The following is a 24,612-nucleotide window of genomic DNA, read 5'->3' on the forward strand; positions in this document are numbered from 1 at the left end:
CAGTTCTAGAGAACCGGTAGCAGAAATTTTAAGTAGTTCGGAGAATTGGCAAATCCCACCTCTGACTGGCCCTGCCCCCATCTATTCTCTGCCTCCCATTGAGTCCCAGCTGATCGGCTGGGTCTTCTTTGGTTGCCCTGCACAGGAGAACGGAGCTGGAAAGCAGGTTAGTGGGGTGGGGAGGGAATGGAGATTTTGCAGTATATCCTTCCCCTGCCAGCCCCACCAAGCCACACCAGCCACACGCACCAAGCCACGCTCACAGAACCGATAGTAAAAAAAAAAATTGAATCCCACCCCTGACCTCACCCCAAATTCTACTGGAGATGTTTTCCTAGGCAGTGCTTTCCAAGTGGGCTGGAGTACCGAGCTCATAACACCCAGAACCTGGTAGTTGGATATGACCTTGGCCTAATAGTCCTGGCATCGCCTGTCGTCCAGAAAAGCTGAGGAACGTTCAGAATAAATAACAGAATAATGGAAATGGAAGAGACCTTAGAGGTCTTCTTAAAAATCTGTTCTTAAAAATCTCCAGTGATCTCCAGCACAACATAGGAGAACAAACCCATGAAGATTAGATTCAGCCGTCCATCTGCATTTAAAAGACACAGGCCACACTTTTGAAGACAACAAAGTCTTGGACAGAGAGGCCTCCTGGTTTGAAAGAGGGGTTAAAGAGGCCATCTATGTCAAAACTGAACAGCCCTCTCTCAACAGAAGGGGAGGGATACGGCATTATCTATCTCCAATCTACAACATAGTTCTTTCAACAGTTCCAAGAAGGCTCCACACCAATTTGCACCACTCAGGTGACCCGGATGACACAGATAAGCCTCCAGGTGGCCTCAACAAACCACTAAAAGGATGCAAATGACCAGCTGTCTGCAAGGAGTATAAATCCTTCCATTCTCCACCATCCAGTCAGAGCCAAAGAAGCTTCCTGGACGAGAAGCAAAATGTCTTCAAAGAAAAACCAGAAAGTCCAGCTGCCTCTTGAAAAAAACAAACAAAAAGCATCTTTGGGATAATCCTAACCTGGATGACTGAGAATCTCCACAGACCTCCAGTGATGGAGCACCCACATCTTCTGGAAGCAAGCTGTTCCACTGGCTAATTGTTCTCATTGTTGGTAAATTTGTCCTTAGTTGCTTCTCTCTTTGATTAATTTCCATTCATGTTCTACTAGGGCGGTCATTTGCAACAATACCAGTAGAGGGGAATATCTATAGCTCAGGATAGACCATAGAGTCCTTGGTGCTGTCTGAGCTTGGTTGCTCTCTCAGCTCAGTTCTCCAAGCAAGAAACCAACCAAGCTCTGGGAACACCAAGGACTCCACATCTGCAACAATAGCAGCCCCCAAGGCAGCCTGCTACAATCAGGTTCAAACACCCTAACTTGCACAGCTACATTATCTCTGCCCTCTGCTGCACTCAAGAGGGAATTGCATACCTGCGCGACAACTATCCCGTTACACTACTTTGAAAAGGAACTCCCAAGCGGCAGAAGAATCTGAAAGCAGGAAGGATGAGGTTCAAAAGGGAAGTGGGTCCAAAATTGAATATCTCCATCCCAAAACTGTTTGAACTAGATCAGAGGTCTCCAAGCCTGGCAACTTTTAAGACTTGTGTACTTCAACTCCCAGAATTCCTCAGCCAGCCTAGCATTCTGGAAGTTGAAGTCCACAAGTCTTAAAGTTGCCAAGTTTGGAGACCCCTGAACTAGATCATCTCCAGGTCCATTCGTGCAGAAAGTAAGGAAGATGATCTTGATGGAGATAAATAGGAACCCTTTCCCAGTCAAAAAGGGCTGGAACATTATTTATGCCCCAAACATCCAGATAACATTCAGAAGCAGGTCAGGAAGACAACCCCTTGATTCACAGGAGGAATCAGAAGGAAGAGGAGATTTAGCACAATCCAACCAGCAAATTCTGTTATTACCTCAATAAAATTAGTTTTAGCCTTCCTGGGTACTTGATTCTCTGGTTCTATTGGAGTGCTGGAACATATAAATCCTCATGATATGATGCCAATCAAGATAGGAGACTTACCCATCAGGATGTCCCAAAGGAGCTTTTTCAAGAGGCAACTGGTCTTTTCTGGTTTTTCTTTGAAGATATTTCGCTTCTCGTTCAAGAAGCTCTGACTGGATGGTGGGGAATGGAAGGATTTATGCTCCTTGCAGACAGCTGGTCATTTGGATTCTTTAGTGCAGGGGTCTCCAACCTTAGTTACTTTAAGACTAGCAGCAAAGCTGGCTGAGGAACTCTGGGAGTTGAAGTCCGCTAGTCTTAAATTTGCTAAGGTTGGAGACCCCTGCTTTAGTGGGTCATTACCTGGAGGTTTATCTGTGTCATCAGGATCACCTCCAGGTGACTTAACAACCTTCTAAAAGAATGAAAATGACCAGCTGTCTGCAAGGAGTATGAATCCTTCCATTCCCCATCATCCAGTCAGAACTGAAGAAGCTTCTTGGATGAGAAGTGAAACTTCTTCAAAGAAAAAACAGAAAGTCCAATTGCCTCTTAAAAAAGCATCTTTGGGACAACCATGACCTGGAGGACTGAGAATCTCTATAGACATACCCATCAGGACAAGGGGAGGGGAGGGGCCAGGCAGGGGCATGATTTGCTGGTTCTCCAAACTGTGCCGAAACATAACAACCGGTTCTATAGAACCGGTCCAAACCGGTCGACTGCCACCCCTGCTCATGAGTCTCGTATGGACAAGCCCTCCGATCTCTTTCACAGAGAAAGAGATTCCACCCACCCAGAATTTTTCTCAAAAAGACTTACCGCTGCAGACTTCTTGGTAGGTAGGATTGGCAGTGAAGCCTCCTGAGAATCCCACCTGTGTGGAGAAGACCCCCGGCAGTTTCCAAAACATTTTTTCTGCTCCCCAGAAACATCCCATGCCTGGGAAGGAAGCAAAGAAAAAGAAAAGATGTCTTAATAAGTGAACCATTAAGGTGTTCTATGTCAGAGGTGTCTGACCTCAGCAACCTTAAGACTTGTGGACTTCAACTCCCAGAATTCCCCGGCTAGTTAGCCAGCCATGCAAGACGCAACAAGGCATCAACTACATTATTTCTCTGTTGCTGGTTCCAGAAATTTTACTTCCTCATTAAAATTACCATCCAGGATTATAGTCCCAAGTGACGGGGGGAAGGGGTGTAATTAAATCTGGCCGTGGGCAAATCATCACTCACCAAATATTGCCACTTGCATTCCTTCGGGAAATGGGGGATATGTCGGATTGTTGTTGACAGCATGGACAGCTGCAAAAAAACAGGGAAAAGAAAGTCATTAGAGGTAGTCTCAGTTAATGACCATCCCCATTCACTCAGTGACTGTGGAAACAGCACTGAACAAGAAACTTATGCCCATCCCCCAAACTGCAGCCTTCACGGGGTCCCTGCAGCCTTGTGCCTGCAATTTGGGTGCCTAGCAACCAGCTCGTCATTATGACGCATGCAGCATCCCATAGTCACATGACTTGCGACTTCGAAGGTTACAAAAGGGGATCATGTGACCCCAGGATTTTGCAACTATCATAAATATGACTGCTATTTGTCAGAAATGGTGTAGGGTCTCCAGCTTGGGTGGGGGCTTGGACTAGATGACCTACAAGGTCCCTTCCAACTCTGTTAACCTGTATCTGTTGTGATCAAGGAAGAACTAGTTCTTAAGGTGAAATGGAAGCTTATTTTATTCTGCCCTACAATAATAAAGTAAAAGAGAGACAGTTTGGTATAATGGCAAAGGCACCAGGATAGAAACCAGGAGAGTGTGAGTTCTAGTCCCACCATGGGCCAGTCCTTCTCTCTTGGCCCTAGGAAAGGGACAATGGCAAACCACTTTTGAGAAACCTAGCCAAGTAAATCACAGGGGCTAGTTCAGACAGTCACCAGAACTCAACACAGATATGAAAGCATCAAAAACAAAGCAGTCGCCTCAATAAATTAGCATTCCTTAGTGGTGCAGTGGTTAGAGTGCAGTACTGCAGGCCACTTCTGCTGACTATCGTCTGCCTGCAATTTTGCAGTTCAAATCCCACCAGGCTCAAGGGTGACATAGCTTTCCATCCTTCCAAGGTGGGTAAAATGAGTACCCAGATTGTCAGGGCCAATATGCTGACTCTGTAAAACTGTTTAAAGAGGGCTGTAAAGCACTATAAAGCGGTATATAAATCTAAATGATATTGCTATTGCTATTGCTATTCCTGGAATCCTTATGGTGTCTGTTTCCTGATCTGGCCTACTTGAAAAAGTTGACATCAATCTTGAAAGACTGCCAAGGTTCATCTTTTAAAGTCAAGGTGAGGTTCTTATGAATGTCTTCCTCTTGCTTTACATTTCCTAAGCCTGAATTCTTCTTCCTCTTGACAGCTCACTCATCCTTTCATCAAGGTTATTTCCTCATTCTCTTACAGCATCCCATCCAACATCTGGAGAGCCCTCTGAATAACAGTTTAATGCAATATAGATTATCCATGTATCTATCTGCCTCTCTGTGTCTCACACACAAACAAACAAACACTGCATTGTCAGAGTTGGGAAGATCTATTGATTGCAACAGTAAAGTGACTTTGTATAAAAAAGTGCAAGCATATACATCTGTATTTACCAGATATATATTTTATTCCTGTATTTTCTTGTATTGTTGAAACTGAAACACCAAATCAAACTTCACATTATCCTAATACAATGTTTCTCAACCTTCAGCAATTTTAAGATGGTTGGACTTCAACTCCTAAAATTCCTCTGCTACCTGGGGTCAGAGAATGACTGTTAGAAAGATCAATCAACTCTTCCTGCTAACCTACTTGAACATAAATTAGGTCTAGAACAGTGATGGGCTGCAATTTTTTTAACAACCCGTTCTCTGGCTGGGTAAGCGTGGCTGGTTGGTCATGTGACTGAGTGGGTGATGTCACTCATCACATTCAGCCCTGCCTCCCAGCCACTTGCCTCAAGGGAAGAGGTAGGGTTCAGCCAATTGGGGCTAATTCCACCACTGGCTGACCCCACCCCTGCCCATTTTTTGGCCTGTTTTGGGGCTTGAAAATGGCCATTTTTCGAGCCATTTTCAGCCATATTTTGGTCCAAAAATGCCCCCCAAAACAGGCTGAAAAATGGATAGGGGCAGGACCAGCCAATGGTAGGATTTGCCAGTTCGCTGAACTATTCCTAATCTTAACTACCGGTTCGGGAGAACCGGTGCGAACCGGCAGAAGCCCATCTCTGTTGTAGAAGGAAAACAATTTTAACTCCACAACTTTCTTCTCAATAAATATTGCTCAAGAGAAGTCCACGAGAATAGTAGAGTTTGAAAAAGAGTTAACTTTCAGGTTAGGCAAATACCAAATGACCTGACTTGAAATCTGCCTATGAATTTGTTCAGGCTTCTTTTTAAAAACTAAAGTGACCATTGCTCTATGTCGGGGGTCTTCAAACTTGACAGCTTTAAGACTTGTGGACTTCAACTCCCAGAATCCATCCTCCAGTCCTGTTAGCCCAGGAATTCTGGGAGTTGAAGTCCACAAGTCTTAAACTTGCCAAATTTGAAGACCCTTGCTCTATGTGATGGCAGCAGCTTCTACAATTTAAGTCCATCTTGTGTAAAAAGTATTTTCTTATTTTTGGGTTATACATTTAGAGATAACCCTAACAGAGGGAATAATATCTCTACCTGCATTTTCCATACCATGTATGACTACAGGGAGTCTTTGTTTAGCAACTGCTTCGTTTAACAACCATTTGCAGTTTTAATGGTGCTGAAAAGGTAATTTTATGACCAATCCTTTTATTTATTAACTTTTGAAAGTCTGTAAGGCTGAAGTAAGCACAGTCTTGGTTTCATTTAGTGACTGGTGTGCTTAATGACAATTGCTGGTCCCAATTGTGGCCACTAACTGTGGCCATCTTTACGTACCTTTGAGTTTCTTCCTGTCTACCTCGGCTCTAAGCTACAGACAAACAATGCAGTCTTTCCTTTAACCCCTACAATCATTTCTGTTGCCTTTGCCTTCGATCTTAGAACATGCTTTTTCAAAAAGGATATTTCCCCTTCTTTTAGCTACACTGCAGTAAATCAGATCTCTGCTTGTGTTTCTTCTATATCTACAATTTCAAAATGGAGCCTGCTGGCTGCAGTGTCAAATAATGCTCCCTGAAACATTTTCTCATTTCTATTCAGATTTTTTAAAAAACAAACCTTCCGTTTACCTAATGAATTAATTTTCAGAAACCCAGACAAATTCAGGCTGAAGCATAATATCCCCCACCTGGGCGTGTCAATGATCCTGAGATATATATGTATATATATTTTAAAAAACACATTACACTATGATCAAAACATCAGAGATGGTTGACTGGGGGCACCCCAGGAAAGAAAAGGGAGCATCCAAGCACGGGGCTGGCTCATTTTCTTCAAATCCTTATTTAAGTTCAGCGAGACTGTAATTTCTTTGTCTCCCTGGATGTCTCACACCTACAAAGGCAATTGAGCACACCAGCAGCTCTAACGAAGAGCCTTCTTAGTGAGCAGCACGGCGAAGATCCTGGCAGGAATTCCTTCTTTCCCCAGGTCCATCTTAGAGCGAACAGCATCTTGTTCAAGCTTCCTTCACCCAGGAACTCCTTGCTAGCTTTAACCCGTCGTCCGCACCACACCCAACAAAGGTGGTTGGAAAAGCTGGCAACCAGCAAAGCTGCAGCGACGCTTCTGCCTCGCCTCCTTAAAGCCTCTGGATGCCCAGGACCAAAGACCAGATGCCAAAATGTCAGCGAGGTAGAGGCTGCCCTACGTTGGGCCAAAGAGCCATCTCAAGAGGATAGACACATGGCTACACCCCACATGCCGCACAGTTTGAGAAAGGAGACACGACAAAGCAGGCATCGGCTCTTGACTGTTTTTCCCCACAAATCTGCCACCCATGCCCACCCAACACCCCGTGCCAACCCCATCTTCATGAACTTTGGATGCAAAAGTTTCCTTTCGAAAACTAAACCAGACAAAGGAACCACAGTTAGCCCGGAGGTTTTCCTTACCTGTTCGGGGCTACCTGCCTCGAAGATTGAAAGGGGTCCCTGTGAAAAAAGTCACATGGGGAATCCAGGGTCTCCCCTAACCAATATCCAAGAGAAGTCCAAAGGCACCACCGGAGGCCCGTATGGATCCGGTCGACGATTCCCTGCCAAGGTGGCGAGGCAACTTGGTAGCTGGCAGCCAAATCCTGCTACCCTCTTCCTCCTTCCCCCTTCTTCCAGGCAAGATAGCAGTCAACATTATTTCCTTGGCCCAGATTCAAATCAATCAGCACAGGAACTGCTTCGCTCCCTAAACGCAACTCTCTGCATTTGGTATCCATGTGCTACATAAAGAACATCCAATAACCGCAAGAAAAGGAGAGAGAAAAAAAATCAAAGGAAAAGATGGAAGCAATTTGCCATATTAAAAAGAAAACAAACAGGTGCCCAGATCAAGGATCTGCGATTCATTCTGTTCCCCTAACCCACCCCCTGGTTTTCAGCATTTCTCTTCCGAAATATACATTACCATGTGTGTGTTCGCCCAGCTTTCTATGGAATCTCTGCCAAGCAGCCTTGGCAAACCTCCAGCCTGTGCCAGTTTTATTCTCTCCCTCCCTCTCTCCCTCTGTCTCACGGCTTCCCTGCCAACCTTCATCCCAACGGCCGTGATCCTCTCTCTCTCTCTCGCATGCGCCCTTTCCCTTTGCTGCTTGTAGGAACCCAGAAACCGAGCCAAAAACGAGAAAGACAATATTGGACAATCTGAACGTTCGTAGACAGTACTGTAGTTTTATTTTCCTCCTCCCACCCACCCCCCACCCCCCAAAAAAGGATGAATAGGGAGAAAGAGGGAAGAAGAGAAGAAAGAATAGAGTCCAAATAAAAGCTTACCCCCTTGGGTAGGCGGTTCTTGGTTCCCTTCGGGACTAAGACCCACTTGGGGTTTTTTGGGATGCCCGCCCCATGCCCTCTGACTGCAGGAGGCTCAGGGATACCAGGAAGGGGATGGAGTAAGTCAGACCATACATGCCCAGGAGGCTACTGTCGGAAGGCTGGAGTTTTTCCCTCTCCAAATGGTGCCAAGTTCTTCCCACCCTTCTGCCATCAAAAGAATGGGCAGCATAACAACCCCTTGTTTTTTATATATATATATGGCATCAGCTTGCCGAGGTACAATGCATCATGGGACAGGAAGGAAGAAGGAAGGAGGCAGAGGGAACAAACGTACCTTTAGAGATGCCAATTCCTTCCATTGTTGTTTTCTTTTAAACCAACCCCCATGCTCAACCTTAGCTGAGAAAATGAGGAGGAGAAAATTATCCAAATAGCTCAGAGGGAAAACTGGCTCTTCAAATTTTTACATGCTATATTTCTCAATCATTTCTTCCCAAGGTGAGAAAATGAAGTCCTTGGTTACCGTTGTTAAGCAAATCATCGGGGGTCGCTAAGCGAGGATCTCATACGACCATGACTCCTTGACTTGAAAGCACTCCAGATGGTTAACTTCATTGCCCAGAGAATCATTGGCTGCCCTCTCCCCTCTTTGGAAGAGCTTTATAGTTCCTGCTGCCTGCCTTAAGAAAGTTCAAAACATTCTTGAAGATCCATCTCATCCCGGGAACCCTTTTTCTGAACCATTACCATCTGGTAGATGGTACAGAATAATAAAAACAAGGACAAATAGGCTGAAAACATCTTCTATCCCAGGGCAGCAACTCTTTTGAATTCTGCTATATAGTGCAGTGTTGGGGGTTTTCAATTCAATGTATGGACTATGAAGGATGTGTGTGTTTATTTTCATGGTCATGGTCATGACCTGCACTGAAGATGGTGTTTGATTTTGTTGTACGAGGTGCAATGACAGTAGAGTAGAGTAGAGTAGAGTAGAGTAGAGTAAAGTAAAGTAAAGTAAAGTAAAGTAAAGTAAAGTAAAGTAAAGTAAAGTAAAGTAAAGTAAAGTAAAGTAAAGTAAAGTAAAGTAAAGTAAAGTAAAGTAAACTTTGTTTATCGGAAGCTAGCACAGAAGGTTACAAATTGTGATCCTGTGATGGTCAACTGGATGACAATCATGTGACCATGGGGGCTGCGATGGCCAGAATTCTGAAGATTGATAGTAAGTATCACTTATTCAGAATGGTTACAAGTTCAGGCGCTCCACATGTAGCCATTATCTGAGGACCGACCATCTATCATGTAAAACCTGAAATCAAAATTTTCACCAACTTCAGTTGACTGCAAGTTTCTTATCCCCAACAAAAAAACATTTACAGTTTTGCCTTGCAGCCAAAAATTTGAACTCTCCTGCATTAAAACATTGTCGCCTTATGAATTCCAGATAGTTGCCGCTCACCAATATACAGTCCATTGTATACATCAAGAAACCATTCCTTCTAATAAAACTTCTATTTCAAAATTTCCACTCCTCTGGAAGAAAACGTGAACCTTGATTTATAAAGTAGGAGTGAACGTCTGTTCACACTTGAAGCTTTTGGGGGTTCATATAAACTAGGAAATTTTCTATTAACTTTCATATTCAAGCCGAGACATTATATCCAAGGAATGGTCTTGGTTTATTAACCCAACATTAAATTCACTTTAATAGTCCAGATTACTCAGGAAATACTGTGATTTCTTGGCTCAGATGAAATGGGAATTCATTTCAACAGGGGTAAGTGCTAACTGCATTACCCTCAATTTTCTGTGAAGTTTCTTCCAACACTGCACTGAAAGGAGAAAACCAGAAATAAAGAGGAACAAACTCGGAACAAGTTTTATACAACGGAAGACCGCCATGCTGAACAGAATCAACCAAGGAAGCTCATCTGTGAAAGATGAAAAATTGCCTATTTCACTGCAGGCACAGGGACTACATTTCCCATACAAATATTAAATGCCTAGCAGACAATAACAAACCACAAGTAGAAAGGAATGTGTGTTATTATTGTCTGCTGACAGCTTGAACAATTAATCAGTGGAACAACTTGCCTCCAGAAGTTGTGAATGCTTCAACACTGGAAGTTTTTGATAAAAAGAAACAATAGGACACCGACAGTAGGCACGATTGGTGCGCTTATGCACGCCCCCTACAGGCCTCTTAGGAAAGGGGTGAGGTCAATAGTAGACAGTCTAAGGTTAAAGAGCATTTATTTGTTGAGATTTGAAGTTGCCATTTGTTTGACCATTCTTATACATAGTCAAGGTCTTTTTGGAAGGTAGCAGTATTGTCTGTGGTGTTGAATAGCTTTACATCGTCAGCAAAGAGAACTCAGTTGCTCTTAATATGATCACAGAGGTCATTTATGTAGAGTATGAAGAGAGTTGGTCCTAAAACAAGTTGTTAAGTGATTCACTTAACAACTGGGGCAAGAAAGGTCATAAAATGGTCATAAAATGGGGCAAAACTCACTGGACTTACTTAGGAACAGAAATATAGGGCTCCATGGGGGTTGCAAGTCAAGGACTACCTGTACTGACTTGTCTGAGAGGCTGAAAACCCAAGTTTGAGAAACACTGAATGAGTGTTATCAGGAAGTGTTCTTCCCCCAGTAGAGAGAAGGCCTGTTCTTGAGTTGCCATAGTCAGGAGGGGGAAAAACTGACAGAACAGCATGGCAGCTACAACCAGAAGCATATTCCATGCATACCTTCTTCAAGGTTGCATCCCAGGCTACTGGGACCAGCCTGAGGGGCGTGAAAGTGTGCTGAAAGTACTCCGGTTGGAGAATGTGATTTATGACACACTCTGGGGGGAAGGGGGGAAACAGGGCCAAAAGTGGGCCGTAAATGACACGAGGCAGAGCTGACTTTATTTCGGTACGTGCTGACATGTTGCTCCTAATAAATAACCGGATTGTTTTTTAACCTTGGCTCGAGGTTCATGGTTTAATTAGGGCATCCATCGGAACCCTGACAAGTGCATTATGAAAATTCAAAATAATACTTTCCTCTTCTGGTTGTTATACCAGCTCCCTCCTGGCCCTATCCCTCCTGGCCAGCAAATTGTGGGAAATGAAGACCCTGGCTTGGTATTGATCTTCGGAGGCAGCTTTGGAATTTTCCCAAAACTACCCTATCTTCTTTAGCTGTTTGCTTTGAAATAAAAGTATTTGCTCAGTCACCTTAGAACAGGGGGCAAATTCAAGGCCTGTGGGCCGGATCTGGCCTGCGATGTAGTTGGATCTGACCCGCGGGGCCATCCCAGTCTACCTGCATTACTTTGGTCCACAGGCCTTTGGTACTCATGTTGCTTCAGCCCGGTCTACCCAAATGCAAAGAGGAAAGATCAGGCCAACGTAGCTTCAGCCCAGTCTACCCAATTAAGCCAGCATGGCCTCAGCTCGGTCTACTCAATGCAAAGAAGAAACATGCTAGCAGTTTGGGGAGCTGCTGGCCACACCGACCTGGTTGGCCACACCCAGTCACATACACACACACCCCCGAGGTCAACCACAGCCCTGATGCAGCCCTCAATGAAATTGAGTTTGACATCCCTGCCATAGGATATGCTGGCTCAGGAATTCTGGGGGCTGAAGTCCACAAGTCATCAAGGGGCCATTGCTCCCCACCTCTGCCTTAGGACAAGCATTTGATCGGAGGCATGGGACAGCTATACGACGCCCAAACCATGCCATCTTTAAGCACCAGGGACAAATTCCCTGTGTGTCCAATCACACTTGGCCAATAAAGAATTCTATACCTGTTTCTCCAAGGTTTGCTCCAATCTGTTTTGCTTTGCTGTTTGTTTAAATAATGTTTTTATTTTCCATGTTTTGCTGATACAGCATTTAATTTTTTTAAACAAAAATAGTACTGGTGGCAGATAAGATTATCATCAGAATAATCAGAGAGACCATTATTTCTAGATACATCAGCTAACTGCAGTGAATATTTATTCTTCTAAGCAAATAATGGATAGGATTACATTCTCTTTTGTCCTGCCTCGCCATTATCTACTAGTCAAAAATCTCATCAGGACACCCCAAGACAAAGGTAACTATTTTTTACGTTTCTTCAACTTAAGTTGATCCATCCTCATGCTTGAACTGGTAAAAGAATGACAAAGGAGTTTACAAAAGAAAAAACAGTCCGCCAATCTAAAATAATTTCCCTTTAAAGGACAGGGAAATGATACGAGTAATATGTTTGGAAACTCATAATTCATTTCATTTAAAATCTGTCAGGCCTCCAAACCGAGAATGACACGTGGTGATTCTTCCAGGCTAAGTTTCTTATTGTTCCTCACCTATGGACAGAATCTTGCCAGACTAAAACACTCCAGTATCTGAACCTACCAAATACTGTGGGAACTATTAGGGAGGGACTGTCCTCATCCTCTTCTGACCTGAGCCAGCAAGATTTTTATTTTTAGAGCCCGTTATGGCCGTATCCATGCCTAGCCTTGGATGGGCACGCCACTGCTTGAAATAAACTCAGCATAAAACAGTTGGTCCTTCATACAGCCAAGAAATGCACCCGGAAAATGCCCAGCCTTTAATTGTCCCAAACTCCTCTCTGTCCTGGTGCTTCTGTCTCATAGCCATGACTGTCCTTGCCATGTTTCAGGAACCATCTTGTTCCAAATGGGGAGACAGCAGAAGACAAGGAGGCGGGGGAGGAAGGCTGCCAGGCATCCCTCCAAGTCTTTTATTCCTCCGTCTCCTAGCAACAGTATCCGTTGCCATGGAAAGTGCCGTATGCCCCCATCCCAATCAGCACATGGGGAGCAGCTAGGGTATCATTCCAGAGCATTGGCTCTTGGCGCATGTTCAGAATGTAAACAGAGATGACTCGGGGGGGGGTCAGGAGGAACAGCTGGGAAATCAGCAAACCACAGACATTTACACACACATACACACACACACCATATTGCACACCCAGCTCTCATTCCTGAGCAAGAGGCTGCCAACTGCAGAGGGAACGCAGAGGCAGGAACAGCGCTGTCCAAGATTCAGCGGCTGCAAAATGCATGCTGTTCTCTCTGAGGCTCAAGTCTCTAAACTTTCAGGTGGGCGAGGGGGAGGAGAGGAGCAAATAACTCAAGGTGGCTTCCAAAATTCAGGGGTGAAGCAGCCTTTTCCAGAGTCAGCATCTTCACTCCTACCAGGCATACCCTGCATGCGGGGGTGGGGGGAGGATTCAGCTGGTACAGGCCGGTTTGGGTGAACTGGTAGTTCCGGCAATCGGTTGGGCCCACCTGCCCACCCCTGCCCTAGCCTGTCCTTTATTTCCTTGTTTTGAAGCCCAGCTGATTTGTGTGGCACAGTGGATTGCCACAGCTCGGCAGTTTTACTCACTGGGGCTGCAGCCTTAGAAGGTAAGTTTTAGCTGAGAATGGCCTTTTTTAAAACACGGCGCACACGCGCTCGTCAAACCAGTTGTTACATCAGTTGAATCCCACCATTGCTTGTCTGCCCTTAAGGCTCCGAAGTAACAACATTTGATTTTTATTTATTTCACAGGTAGTGAAATGATCACAATTGAGATCAGAATTTCTGCTTGTTAAGTGTTAATGTCAAGTGCCAGGAAAATCAGGAGATCCACACAGTTCAAATGGGTATAAAGATTTATTTTGTAAGCCTAAGCTCTCTACAAGAATCTGAACTGCTAACAGGCAAGGGACGTCAGCGGGAGATAAGAGCAGAAGGAATTCAAGGTGTATTGGACTTCGATCTCTTTTGGGTGTGAAGGGACTCGACTGATGGCGCGTTTGACCCCTCCCTCGGGCTCAGCCTGGCCATTACAGTTAAGTGGGTCACGCCCAATTTTACGATCTGTTTTTCCAATGGTTGTTAAGTGAACCATGCAGTCTTTAAACGAGTCCATTGGCTTGGCTTGCTGGAAGCCAGCTACGATGGCTATAAATGGTGACCCACTGACCCCAGGACGCTGCAACCATCGTAAACACATGTCGGATGCCCATCCATGAAATTTTGGTCACATGACTGTGAGGGAGCTATGTCAATTGTAAGTGCGAATATGAAAGTCACATTTCCCAGTGTAACTTTTGACGGTCACTAAATGAATGGTTGTAAGTTGAGGGTTACTGGTACGTTGCTCTAATCCATTTCCAGTGGGCAGTACAGAATAGTGCCAAATGCAGTAAAAATCAGGGTTTGGACTGGCAAGGATGGACCATATTTTTCTGATTAGGTATCACATTAAGTATGTTTTGGGGGGAAGGTTTGTGGATAGAATCTATATATATATAAAAGTGAAATACCACTCACACATCATCAGAAAAGCTCCACAACCTTAAAGCGTACAAACTTGAAATTTGGCACGTAAGTTCCTCTTGGCTTCTAGGTGCTCACTATGAAAGGATTTTTCAAAATGATCACCAGAGCATTTGTATTTCCCATATGATTATTATTATTAACACACTTTGATGCTAAGGAGTTCTACTCCCCCTCCCCACCTGAAAAGAAATCTGTTCCACATGCAAAACACAAGCAGAGGAGAGGAGTTTCAATTTCAGTTTTACTTTCACAGCACCAAGCAGCCTTAGTACAGAACAGTTGAGCTAAGCCACGCCCAGGCTCATTGCTGTCTCCTTCTTGCTCACACAGCAAATACTGTTTCAGTTTCCAAACAGCCCTCAACTCTCTCACACACTGACAGTCCACAGGCCAGATGAATACCAATACCACATAGTTTCGTAGCAAAGCACGGTTATTGAGCTAGTTAGGAATATTTGTTTCTTTTTCTTAGGGGTTTGGGGTGAATTCTTTGCTGCTCCCTTTATTCTCTTGAAAAGTTTTTGTTTCATGAGTATATTTAGCAGTGATATTCTGTTATCCCTGGTGGCTGAGAGGGAAGGATCTTAAAAAAACAAAACAAAAAAGGATCAGATGTGTGGACCCACCCCTGAGATTGCGTATTGTTGAGCCCTGTCCTGTTGTAGGCTTGGCTGAGCATGGAAGATCTACATCTAAAATGGAGGTAATTTCCCCAACCTGCATGGAACAACATAAATTTCCCAAATTTCCAAAAGTATAAAATCTTTGACTTAAGTACCCATAGTCCTCGACTTATAACAGCTCGCTTAGCGACCGTTCAAAGTTACAACGGTGCTGAAAAAAGCAACTTATGACCATTTTCACACTTATGACCACCGCAGCATCCTCCACAGTCACGTGATCAAAATTTGGATGCTTGGCAACTGGTTCATATTTATGACAGCCACAGTGTCCCGTGGGATCAACTTTCGTAACCCTTTGACAAGCAAAGTCAATGAGGATACCAGATTCACTTAATGACCATGCTAACTTAACTTACAGCGATTCTCTTAACAACTGTGACCAGAAAGATGGCGAAAGGGGCCAAAATTCACTTAACAAACATCTCAATTAGGAACAGAAATTTCAGGCTCCATTGTGCTTGTAAGTTGAGGACGAGCTGAATGGTTCAGGAAGTCCTCCATTTATGACCAAAATTGAGTCCAATCATAGTAGTTAAGTTAGCAGCACGGTCCTTAAGTAAATCTGGCTTCCCCACTGACTTTGCTTGTCGAAGGGAAACAAAATATGTTACCTATATAATAAAATGCTGTTTGTAAAGGAATAAATGAATGGATCCTAGTGGAGCTAAACCTTTCCTTCGGGGGGAAGAAAGAAGGATCCCCCCCCCCAATTAGCTTACCTCCTGCTCTGTCTAATCCCTTTCAAAATCACCCTTGTTTTTTGGAATATACAAGAGCAGGGGTCTCCAACCTTGGCAACTTTAAGATTTGTGGACTTCAACTCGCAGAATTCCTCAGCCAGCTTGGCTTTGCTGGAGAATTCTGGGACTTTAAGTCCACAAGTCTTAAAGTTGCCATGGTTGGAAGACCCCTGTGCAAGAGAGCTGCAAGGAAAAAAGAGCAGAAAAATTCGTGTTTGCCAACAAACAAACCAAAGTCCCAAGATCAACCGTCAATCCCGGAAATCACTTTGCCTTTGCCCCCCTCACTGCCAAGTGCTGGAGTTTGTAAGTTTTGGTTCCTTCTGCACCTCGCTTGGAGAAGCAATGGGCAGCTCCGAGTTGACTTCAGGAATGTGGATAGCTTCAGGGTTGATGACTGTTAAGACCTTTACATGTTTATTTAGTTTTTATTTATGTTTATCTATTTTTTAGTTTATTTAGTTTTTCCCCCGAATGCCATCACTCTGCTAAACAACTAATTCCCACAAGACTGTCAAACTATTTTACTAAGCCTATTGCTATTCTTCTCATCCTTTCTATTACCTATCTCCTCCTCCCACTTATGACTATAACTTGTTGCTTGTATCTTTACGATTTATATGGTTTCATTTAGTTTCCTAGTATGATTTTGATTGCTTATTTAGTATCCTAGGACTATCACTAAGTGTTGTATCTTATGATTCTTGATATTTTATTTTTTCTTTATGTACACTGAAGAGCTTATGCATCGAAGACAAATTCCTTGTCCTAAGAAATTCTATTCTATTCTATTATGCAAAACATGTGGACGATCTTGGGACTTCGGTCTCTCGGTTCACTGAGGCGAGCCGGGACTGATCAAAATGTTTAAGGATATATCTGCCAAGTGGTGGAAGTGCAACCAAATTCCGGGCACGTTTTATCACATTAGAATTAGAATTAGAATTCTTTTATTGGCCAAGTGTGATTGGACACACAAGGAATTTGTCTTGGTGCAAAAGCTCTCAGTATACATAAAAGAAAAGATACATGTGGTGGTCATGTTCAAAAGCAAAAAAAATACTGGACTAAAATACACACCTGGCTAGAAAAAATGATAAGGGAACATATAGATTTAAAACCGGAAATATTCCTGTGGGGCATACCAGATAAATATAGTAAAAGAAAGGCATATTTAATAGTACATGTAGAACTGTGTTCGCACAACATTGGAAGGGCGAGATTTCCACAGAAGATAATAACAAAAATTTTAGAATGTGCAGACATGAATAAACTTACATTTGAAACTAAAGAAAAGGGAGACACTGAATATTTTGAGGTATGGGATCTGTTCTATCATTGGTTAAATAAATAAGAGAAACAGGAGTTAGAAATTCAAAGATCACCAGAGAAAGATCAATCTCATGATCAGGGTTGTTGATTGTAACTGATTGTGATTCATTTTGATTAGTTTTACTAATGAATACCTACCAATGGTATGAGGGAAAAAAGCACAGTTATCATGAAATTATCATTAGAGAAGACTATTACTATGATTATGGCGAATGTTACTCCAAAAAATGTAACCAGGCAACACACTGTATAGTAAGGTGACCAACCGTCCTCCTTTAGGGAGGACAGTCCTCCTTTTGTAAGTTCTGTCCTCCCTCGAAAAGTGTCCTCCTACACGTCCTCCTTTTTGATATTTGAAGACTAATCTGTAAATCTCCATATTTGATCGATGCCGATCTGATCCGTTGTGTGTGATGTGACACATTTGTATTTGACATGGCGATTCGTCAAGGCTCAGCGCGGCGAGACGCGATTATGAGACGCATGCGCTCCACACAGGAGAATTGTTTTGAGAGAGTGCGCCGTGCGCAAGCGGCTTTGTTTTTTTTTTTCAATTTATTTGTGTCCTCCAATTTTCATTGTAATAAAGTTGGTCACCTTAGGTATATAAGGAACATGTTGCTCTTTCTTTTTATTCATTTATATTTTAATAAAAAAATTATATATATATATATAAAAAAAAACAAAAAAACAAAAGGGCGACAGGCAAGGCAAACTGTGCACCTTTGCAGGTAGGGATCTTCTCCAAGGCTCCCTCAGACCCGCACACCGATCTAAGTGCAGGCATTTTATTGTCTGTAGAGGTCTCAAACTTGGCAACTTTAAGACTTGGACTTCAACTCCCAGAATTCTCCAGCAAAGCTGGCTGGAGAATTCTGGGAGTTGAAGTCCACAAGTCTTAAAGTTGCCAAGTTTGGAGACCTCTGCTGTACTGCATACCCAGCTCAGTTTCGCAACTCTTGCTGGACTTCAACCCACCCACCCACGTCATCAGCCAAAGGACGGTGGGAGTTGAAGTCCAACGGAGCTCTTCCCGCGCCAGCCCACGAGAGGCTCCCGCAACTCCTTCCACGCGGACCCTTGCCACCTTCCACACGCCTCTGGCCCTCGTCTTTGCGCGGGGTGGGGTGGGGTGGGAGATACCTTGCACTACGAGGGCTTCACGTCTGCCCGGCGGAGCCTCGTCCCGGCTCGGCATCTGCATGTTCCCCGGCATCGCGGCGGCGCGCCAGAACCCCCTGGAAGAAGCCGCCCACCGTCCACGGGTGACCCGGTCGCCCCTTGGCTGAGCCAGTGGGCGGCGCGGGATCAGCTGGGGTGGGCGGGGACGAGGGGGGGAGAGAGGGCGTGACGTAGGCTTTTGGGGGCGGGGCTCTTGGCCTTTGCAAGGCGGGGCGGGGCGGGGAGGGGAGGGGAGGGGAGGGGCGGGGGAGAGAAACGCCAGGAATAGGAAAGCTTGCGCAGCGTTGGCATCCAGGTGGCATTCCGACGCACGTCTAACTCGCTTCCCCCCACGCGAATTCTTCCTTGTAAAACCTACGTAAGACTGGGGATGCGCCTAGCATCTTGGCTGGCTTGCTCCGCTTTAGGCAAAGGGGAGGCTTGCGCTTGCAAGCCTTATATAGGTCACCTCGGCGTGAAACCCTCTTTAATTCAGAGGAGGGTTTTTTTGCAAGATCCAATCGGGGGGTCGGTCCCCGGGAGCAGAGAGATTTAGGCTTCCGAGCTCCGATAACAGATCACCAGAGTCGGAAGGGATCTTGCAGGGTCATCTGTTTCTTTTTATTGGTTCGCTTAATTTTGTCAAAAGCTTACAACACAGTAGAAGAATGATTTTATTTTTTTTATTTATTTCATTTGATTGGTCAATGGCTTACAAGAGAATAGGTATAGGAATAAACGTAGTTATGAATACATGAAATGGATACATATAAGAAAAATAAAAGAAACAATAGGACAGGGATGGTAGGCACATTGATGCGCTTATGCACGCCCCTTACAGACCTCTTAGGAATGGGGTGAGGTCAATAGAGGTTAGTTTGTGGGTAAAGGAGTGGGGGTTTGACCAATGGACAAAGTCCATCCCCCCCCCCCAAATGGGAGACCCTACATCATTTCTGAAAAATGGCAGTCCAATCTCTTCTTGAAGGTCTCAAGGGATGGTGCTCCCACAACTTCCGAAGGCAACTTCTGTTCCGTTGGTTGATTGTTCTCACTGTCAGAAAGTTTCTCCCTATTTCCAGTTTGAATCTCTCCTTATTCAGTTTCCATCCATTATGCCTTGTCTGGCCTTCGGATGCTTTAGAAAATAGCTTGACCCCTTCCTCTCTGTGGCAGCCCCTCAAATATTGGAAGTCTGCTATCATGTCTCCCCTGGTCCTTTTCTTCCCTAGACTAGCCATGCCCAGTTCCTGTAACCGTTCTTCATAGCTCATCCTCAGGGAACTAGACATTTATTTTATAGATAATAATACTTTATTATCATTGTACATATATACACAGTATACACATACAATGAAATTCACATAATGCTCAGAGACCAGACCCAACACACACACACACACACACGACAATCCCCAAACACCCACCAACCCACCAAAATTCCCCGCCCCCTAAAAACACGCAAGCATTCACACAACAGACCAAGTAATACTGTCCAACAGCTCACTGATGGTGGTCCTTAAGTTCATTATTAAGTGCAATTATAACTCTGGGATAAAAAACTGTTTGAAAAATGTGTGGTCTGAGTTTTAATTGTTCTGAATCTTCTGCCAGAAGGCAACAATTCACAAAGATTGTAAGCAGGATGGGAAGAGTATCTGAGAATAGGTAGACAGACAGACAGACAGACAGACAGACAGACAGACAGACAGACAGACAGATGATAAAATTATTTATTGGCCAAGTGTGATTGGACACACAAGGAATTTGTCTTGGTGCATATGGTGCATAGGGCATGGGTTATCAAAGGGAATGTCTCTTGCTGGTCACATCTACCCGACCCATTAGAGTAGGGTCTATTTCCATCCTGGCTGCAGGAGGGATGAGGTGGGGTAAAGGAAGAGGCCTAAGGAAGAAAATGTACCTAAGAGGAAACCCTTGGCCCAGGAGGATAGGTCTCAAATTTTGCAGATCGCATGATTCAGTAGGGAATCTTCCATTTTTAATTATGTTAGGTTTTGTATAAGCTTGGTACTACCGTAAATTTGTGTTTTCCCTTTCTCATTTGTCCGTATTTTATCAAGGATCCTTAATATCCCATAGTTTATTGATGGAACTCCTGGAGTCAATTGTTTTCCAAAGTTTCTCAAATTCAACAGAATAAATTTGTCCAACAAAGTAGATGAAACTGGTTTTGATAGCTGATGGTTCAGTGTCTTATGGAGGCAAAGCCAGGGTCTACTTATGTGGTGTGAACCAGGCGATGAGACTCAGGGCTGGGCTTCAAAATTTTTAGTAAAGGGTTCTCTGCCTGGTTGTTGGGTTGGTATCGCCATGATGGGCGGGGCCTAGTCAGCCTCCTGCACCATGGTTGCCCTCCCTGGGCTCCTGAGGCTTTCCCCGAGGCTCTGGGAGGGCGAAAAGGGCCTCTTCAGGCTCCAGAGGCCCTCTGGGAGCTAGAAATGGGCCCACTTCTGGCCTTCCCAACCTTCCTGGAGGCCCGTTTTTGCCCTCCCTGAGCCTCCACACACATCCTGCCCTTACCTGCATCTAAAATGGGCCACTCCTGGGAGGGAAGGGGAAGGATCAGTGGGGTCAGCCAGGAGTGGGATTTGGGGGTCCTCCAAACTGCACAGCATCTTAGGGGCTCTTCCGAACCCCCAGCAGCCCATCCCTGATGAGACCCAATCCCTAATGTGTTTGCTTCATCACAGTGTGTGCAGCAATGGCAGCAGTTGTGCTCTGTTAATCCAGATTTAGGGTTTTGAATGCCCTGAGATACACTGCTGAGGATATATCTTAGGTGAACCAATCCGAGGCTCTCAATCTAATCTTGAATGGCATTCATCCTCATTTCTCTGCCACTTGGCAGACTTTCCAAAGCCCACTGCAAGGGGATTGCTTCCCATTGCTTCTCAGAGAGGATTTGCTCTTTTGCCAATAGATCCCTGTTGGCAAAAGACCTTGGCTTGCCCTGACCTTACCCAAGGCTGATTTGAGCAATGCACCACCAGCAAGCACTGCCATAGAGGTAATCCTGAAGGAAATGCAACCCTTGTCAGGAGGAAAAAAAAAATGCCCAGCCTGAGTTTTGCAAATAGAATTAAGGAGTTAGAGGCCGACTCTTGGAACACAAGATAAAGACTCCCTCACCTACTATTTAGACACAAGGATGAGGTTTGCAAATCATCATAAGTCAAAGTCTTAACCATGGCTTGTGGAACAAGCCGCAGTAGGGTTATTACTAGAATGCAATAGATCCTGATTTACATAGGCCACACCTGTTTTTTTTAATTTGATAACTTTAGGATGAAGTAGCTGAGGAATTCTGGGAGATGAAGTCTACTCAACTTAAAGTTTCTGGCTAGAAAAACATAGCATTACATCAGTCCCAAATCAAACGAACTGTTTTATAGGTAGAGTAAGTATGGGAATCCAGAATGGAATCTGCTAAGGAAATCTCTGAGTCAAGAAAGCCCTGAAATGAGTGCCCTTTGCCCAAATACAAGGATGAAATGTTCCATTACTCATTTGGTTGCAATGCTTTATGACAAGAGCCACCTGCATTGGATCGTACCCAGGGTCAAAACTTAGGTCTGTAGAAATGGAATGATAGGTTATTCCATTGCAATAAGGCAGCTGTCTCCAAACTTGGCAACTTTAAGACTTGTGGACTTAAACTCCCAGAATTCCACAGCCAACATTTGAATCCCTACTGCAGGAGGCTGGGGAATTCTGGGAGTTGAAGTCCACAAGTCTTAAAGTTGCCATGTTTGGCGTTCAAATTCATAGTGCTGCCCGATGGGAAAAAAAGCAAAAACCTTTGGTAAGATTCGAATTTAGAAAGCTCAGTTTGCAGGGACTCTTCCATCATGGGAATCCAATGATCTGCAAACCAGGGTTTATGTCTTAGCATATCGTTGTTATGGACTGATTTTTATTATCTGCAGTCTATTGCTGGAAGCCAGTATATCCAACTTACTCAGGTTGACCCAACTTGGCAATGATTCAAATCCTCAGGTGTTCCTTGCATTGACATTGTTCAAAATGACAGGTGATCCACTGTTTTGTTTGGCATAATTTAGTCTGCCCAGGAAGATAGTGAGAAAAGATCCATTGTTGAATAAAAATGTTTAGCATTCTCCCCCCACCCCCATGCTAAAAAAAATATATGAAAGTGACATGGAATCGGCTCTGCTTTGTGGCCCATACAGCAGTCAGCTAAAGCTAGAGGACTCCATCTTTATTAGGTTCTCCAATAATATTTGACACATCATTGAAATGTATAAAGAAAACTCCATGGGGATGGATGGCTCTCTTTGCAGCAGGAACAACTGTGTCATTAAAAGGATCCCTCAGTGAGGAAATGACTTTTGTAGATTAAATTGCAGGGGAAACTATATGTGTGGGAGGGGAGGAGAAGAGAAGCTTAAATTCAAATGATTACGGCTGCTGAGAACGAATTAAAATCCCCGCACACACAATTGAGGTCACAATCAACATGTTCTGAAAATGATAATAGGAAGAGAGAGAAAAACCAAACGGGAGAAAGAAGGCGGGTGGAAAATTGGGGTAGCAAGTCGATTTAAACTCTTAATCAAGTTGGCTCCTTTGCGCCTTCAATTTTCATGTTTCTCCTTCCACATCATCCGTTCTCAAGGATGAGATTTGCCTTTGCACAAAATGCTGCACACCAAAGGCTGCACGGTGTTGACAGAAATTAGTTTGGATGGAGGGATGGTTAGAAAGCCACGGTAACAAAAATTTCCTGATAGTGAGAACAATTGATCAGTGGAATGACTTGCCTCCTGAAGTTAGGGTTGCTCCAGCACCGCAGGTTTTTTTTTTAACAAGATATTGGACAACCATTTATCTGAAATGATGCAGGATTCTCCTGCTTGAGCAAGGAGGTGGACTAGAAGACCTCCAAGGTCCCTTCCAACTCTGTTATTCATTGCTTTCATCAGAAGGAAATAGACTCAAACCAGCTTCAAGGTTTGTGTGATTGGATCTTCTGTTTAAGTTGCATATCTGTCTCCACCATTGGAAGTCTCAAAATATCTAGCTGCTCCCGAGATGCTTTTTTCAAAAGCTGGAAGAGTGTGGCCTAAGCTGAACCATTTTCAAAAAAGGATGTTTTGTATTTATTACACCAAAATCATACATCCATCCAGAAGAAGGTATGACTCAGACCTGATTGTTTTTAAAAGCAAAGCTAACTTCCCCACAGATTTTTTTTTTCCCCAGAGTCCAATTTTGTTACATAAATTTAACCCCCCTTCAACTGTTCGGGTCCTAAGCAAATGGCTCAAACCGATAACATTTTAAGAGCCTTCTCATTCACCGTTCCTTCTGTCTGTTCTCTCTCACACATACCAGCCTACACAACAGACCCACACATCTGAAAAAGGGTGGCTTAAAAACGGGATTTTTTTAAAAAAAACATTGAAAACATCTTGAATGTCAACCCACCTTCTCATACCACTTTCCCCTCCCTCCCAAGCCTTAATTGGATGCCGATTTCAATCCCTAATCGGTTAAAAACAAACATTTTTAAAAAATGCTCTGCTTTTTTAAAAAATCCATCTCCCGGATGTTTTTTTTCCTTTCAGAGCTGTGTGGAACCGAGTACCGGCGTATGATTCAGCATCGAGGGAAGGCCTTGAACTTGTTTATCTGCAGCCGAGATAGGACAAAAAGAACCCCCAACAACAACGACGGTGACAACAATCCTTGAAGGATACTGGTAATATCGCCGCAGTTGGTTAGGAAAAGAAGAATTCAACAATAGCTAGGTCACAAGGCAAGGCAGATAATGCTAATGGCTTCTTCATATCCACACACCTGCCTCTCCCCAAGCCCAGAGATACACCTTGGAAGGAACCCCATTTCCAAAAGCCAACCTGGGACAAGCAGAGACCCTTCCTGGCTTATAAGGTGGAGAAAGTTGGATTTGAATCCCAGGCGTATCTTGGGGGTGGTCCTTGACTCCGTCTCTGGTTGCCACTCTTAATCTCAGGTCTATTTCCTGCTCCACCCTGTCTCGATACGTGCTGGCAGAAGACGCTTTTGGGGTATCTTTTATCACAAAGGGGTTAAATTTACACACAGGCAGACCTCATGAATTGGTGCGGGCGGTGGTGGAATACACCTTTCAACAGCAATGGCCTCATTCCGGTTAGAAAGGCGACATTGACACCTTGGGTGTCAGTCACCCATCAGCTCACTTGCTAAGATCATCTCTCACTTGGGTTTTATTTGTCTGTGCGCCAGTCTCCTCCCTCCCTCCCTTCCCCCCCACCCCCACTTCTCTTTCTCTCTCTGCCTCTTTCTCCCCTCTCCACCAAGAAGGAACAGCTTGGAATGTTCTGCAGTTCAAACATTAAGGTAATTATGATTCAGCGGGTGTTGGGGTGGTGGTGGAAGAAG

At 44.2% G+C, this 24,612-nt stretch overlaps 1 protein-coding gene and 1 long non-coding RNA gene across 10 annotated transcripts in view; one reads left to right on the top strand and one right to left on the bottom strand.

Moving 5' to 3' along the window:
- LOC113437475 (mitochondrial peptide methionine sulfoxide reductase-like) overlaps positions 1–18,352 on the bottom strand; it is an 82,860-nt gene extending 64,508 nt beyond the window's left edge. For 6 of the 9 annotated variants that reach the window (XM_087939737.1, XM_087939738.1, XM_026702489.2 and 3 more), the window contains exons 1-3: positions 18,166–18,352; positions 3,209–3,277; positions 2,796–2,915 (exon numbers count right to left, since the gene is read on the bottom strand). In XM_087939737.1, coding sequence (XP_087795863.1) covers positions 2,796–2,915; positions 3,209–3,277; positions 18,166–18,238 — 262 coding nt within the window. In that variant the 5' untranslated portion in view covers positions 18,239–18,352. Of the gene's footprint in view, positions 1–2,795; positions 2,916–3,208; positions 3,278–4,625; positions 4,770–7,051; positions 7,500–18,165 lie in introns of those variants that run through there. The other 3 variants (XM_087939740.1, XM_087939741.1, XM_087939742.1) reach the window with 3 other exon arrangements.
- Positions 18,353–24,494: 6,142 nt separating this feature from the next.
- Positions 24,495–24,612, top strand: part of LOC148124909 (uncharacterized) — a 49,970-nt gene continuing 49,852 nt past the window's right edge. Inside the window, exon 1 of the long non-coding RNA XR_015744792.1 lies at positions 24,495–24,570. This is a non-coding gene — a long non-coding RNA (uncharacterized LOC148124909). The remainder of the gene's footprint in view (positions 24,571–24,612) is intronic.

The sequence above is a fragment of the Pseudonaja textilis genome, chromosome 10, assembly GCF_049901715.1.
Source record: "Pseudonaja textilis isolate UNSWEBS1 chromosome 10, rPseTex1.2, whole genome shotgun sequence".
NCBI classification, from domain to species: domain Eukaryota; kingdom Metazoa; phylum Chordata; class Lepidosauria; order Squamata; family Elapidae; genus Pseudonaja; species Pseudonaja textilis.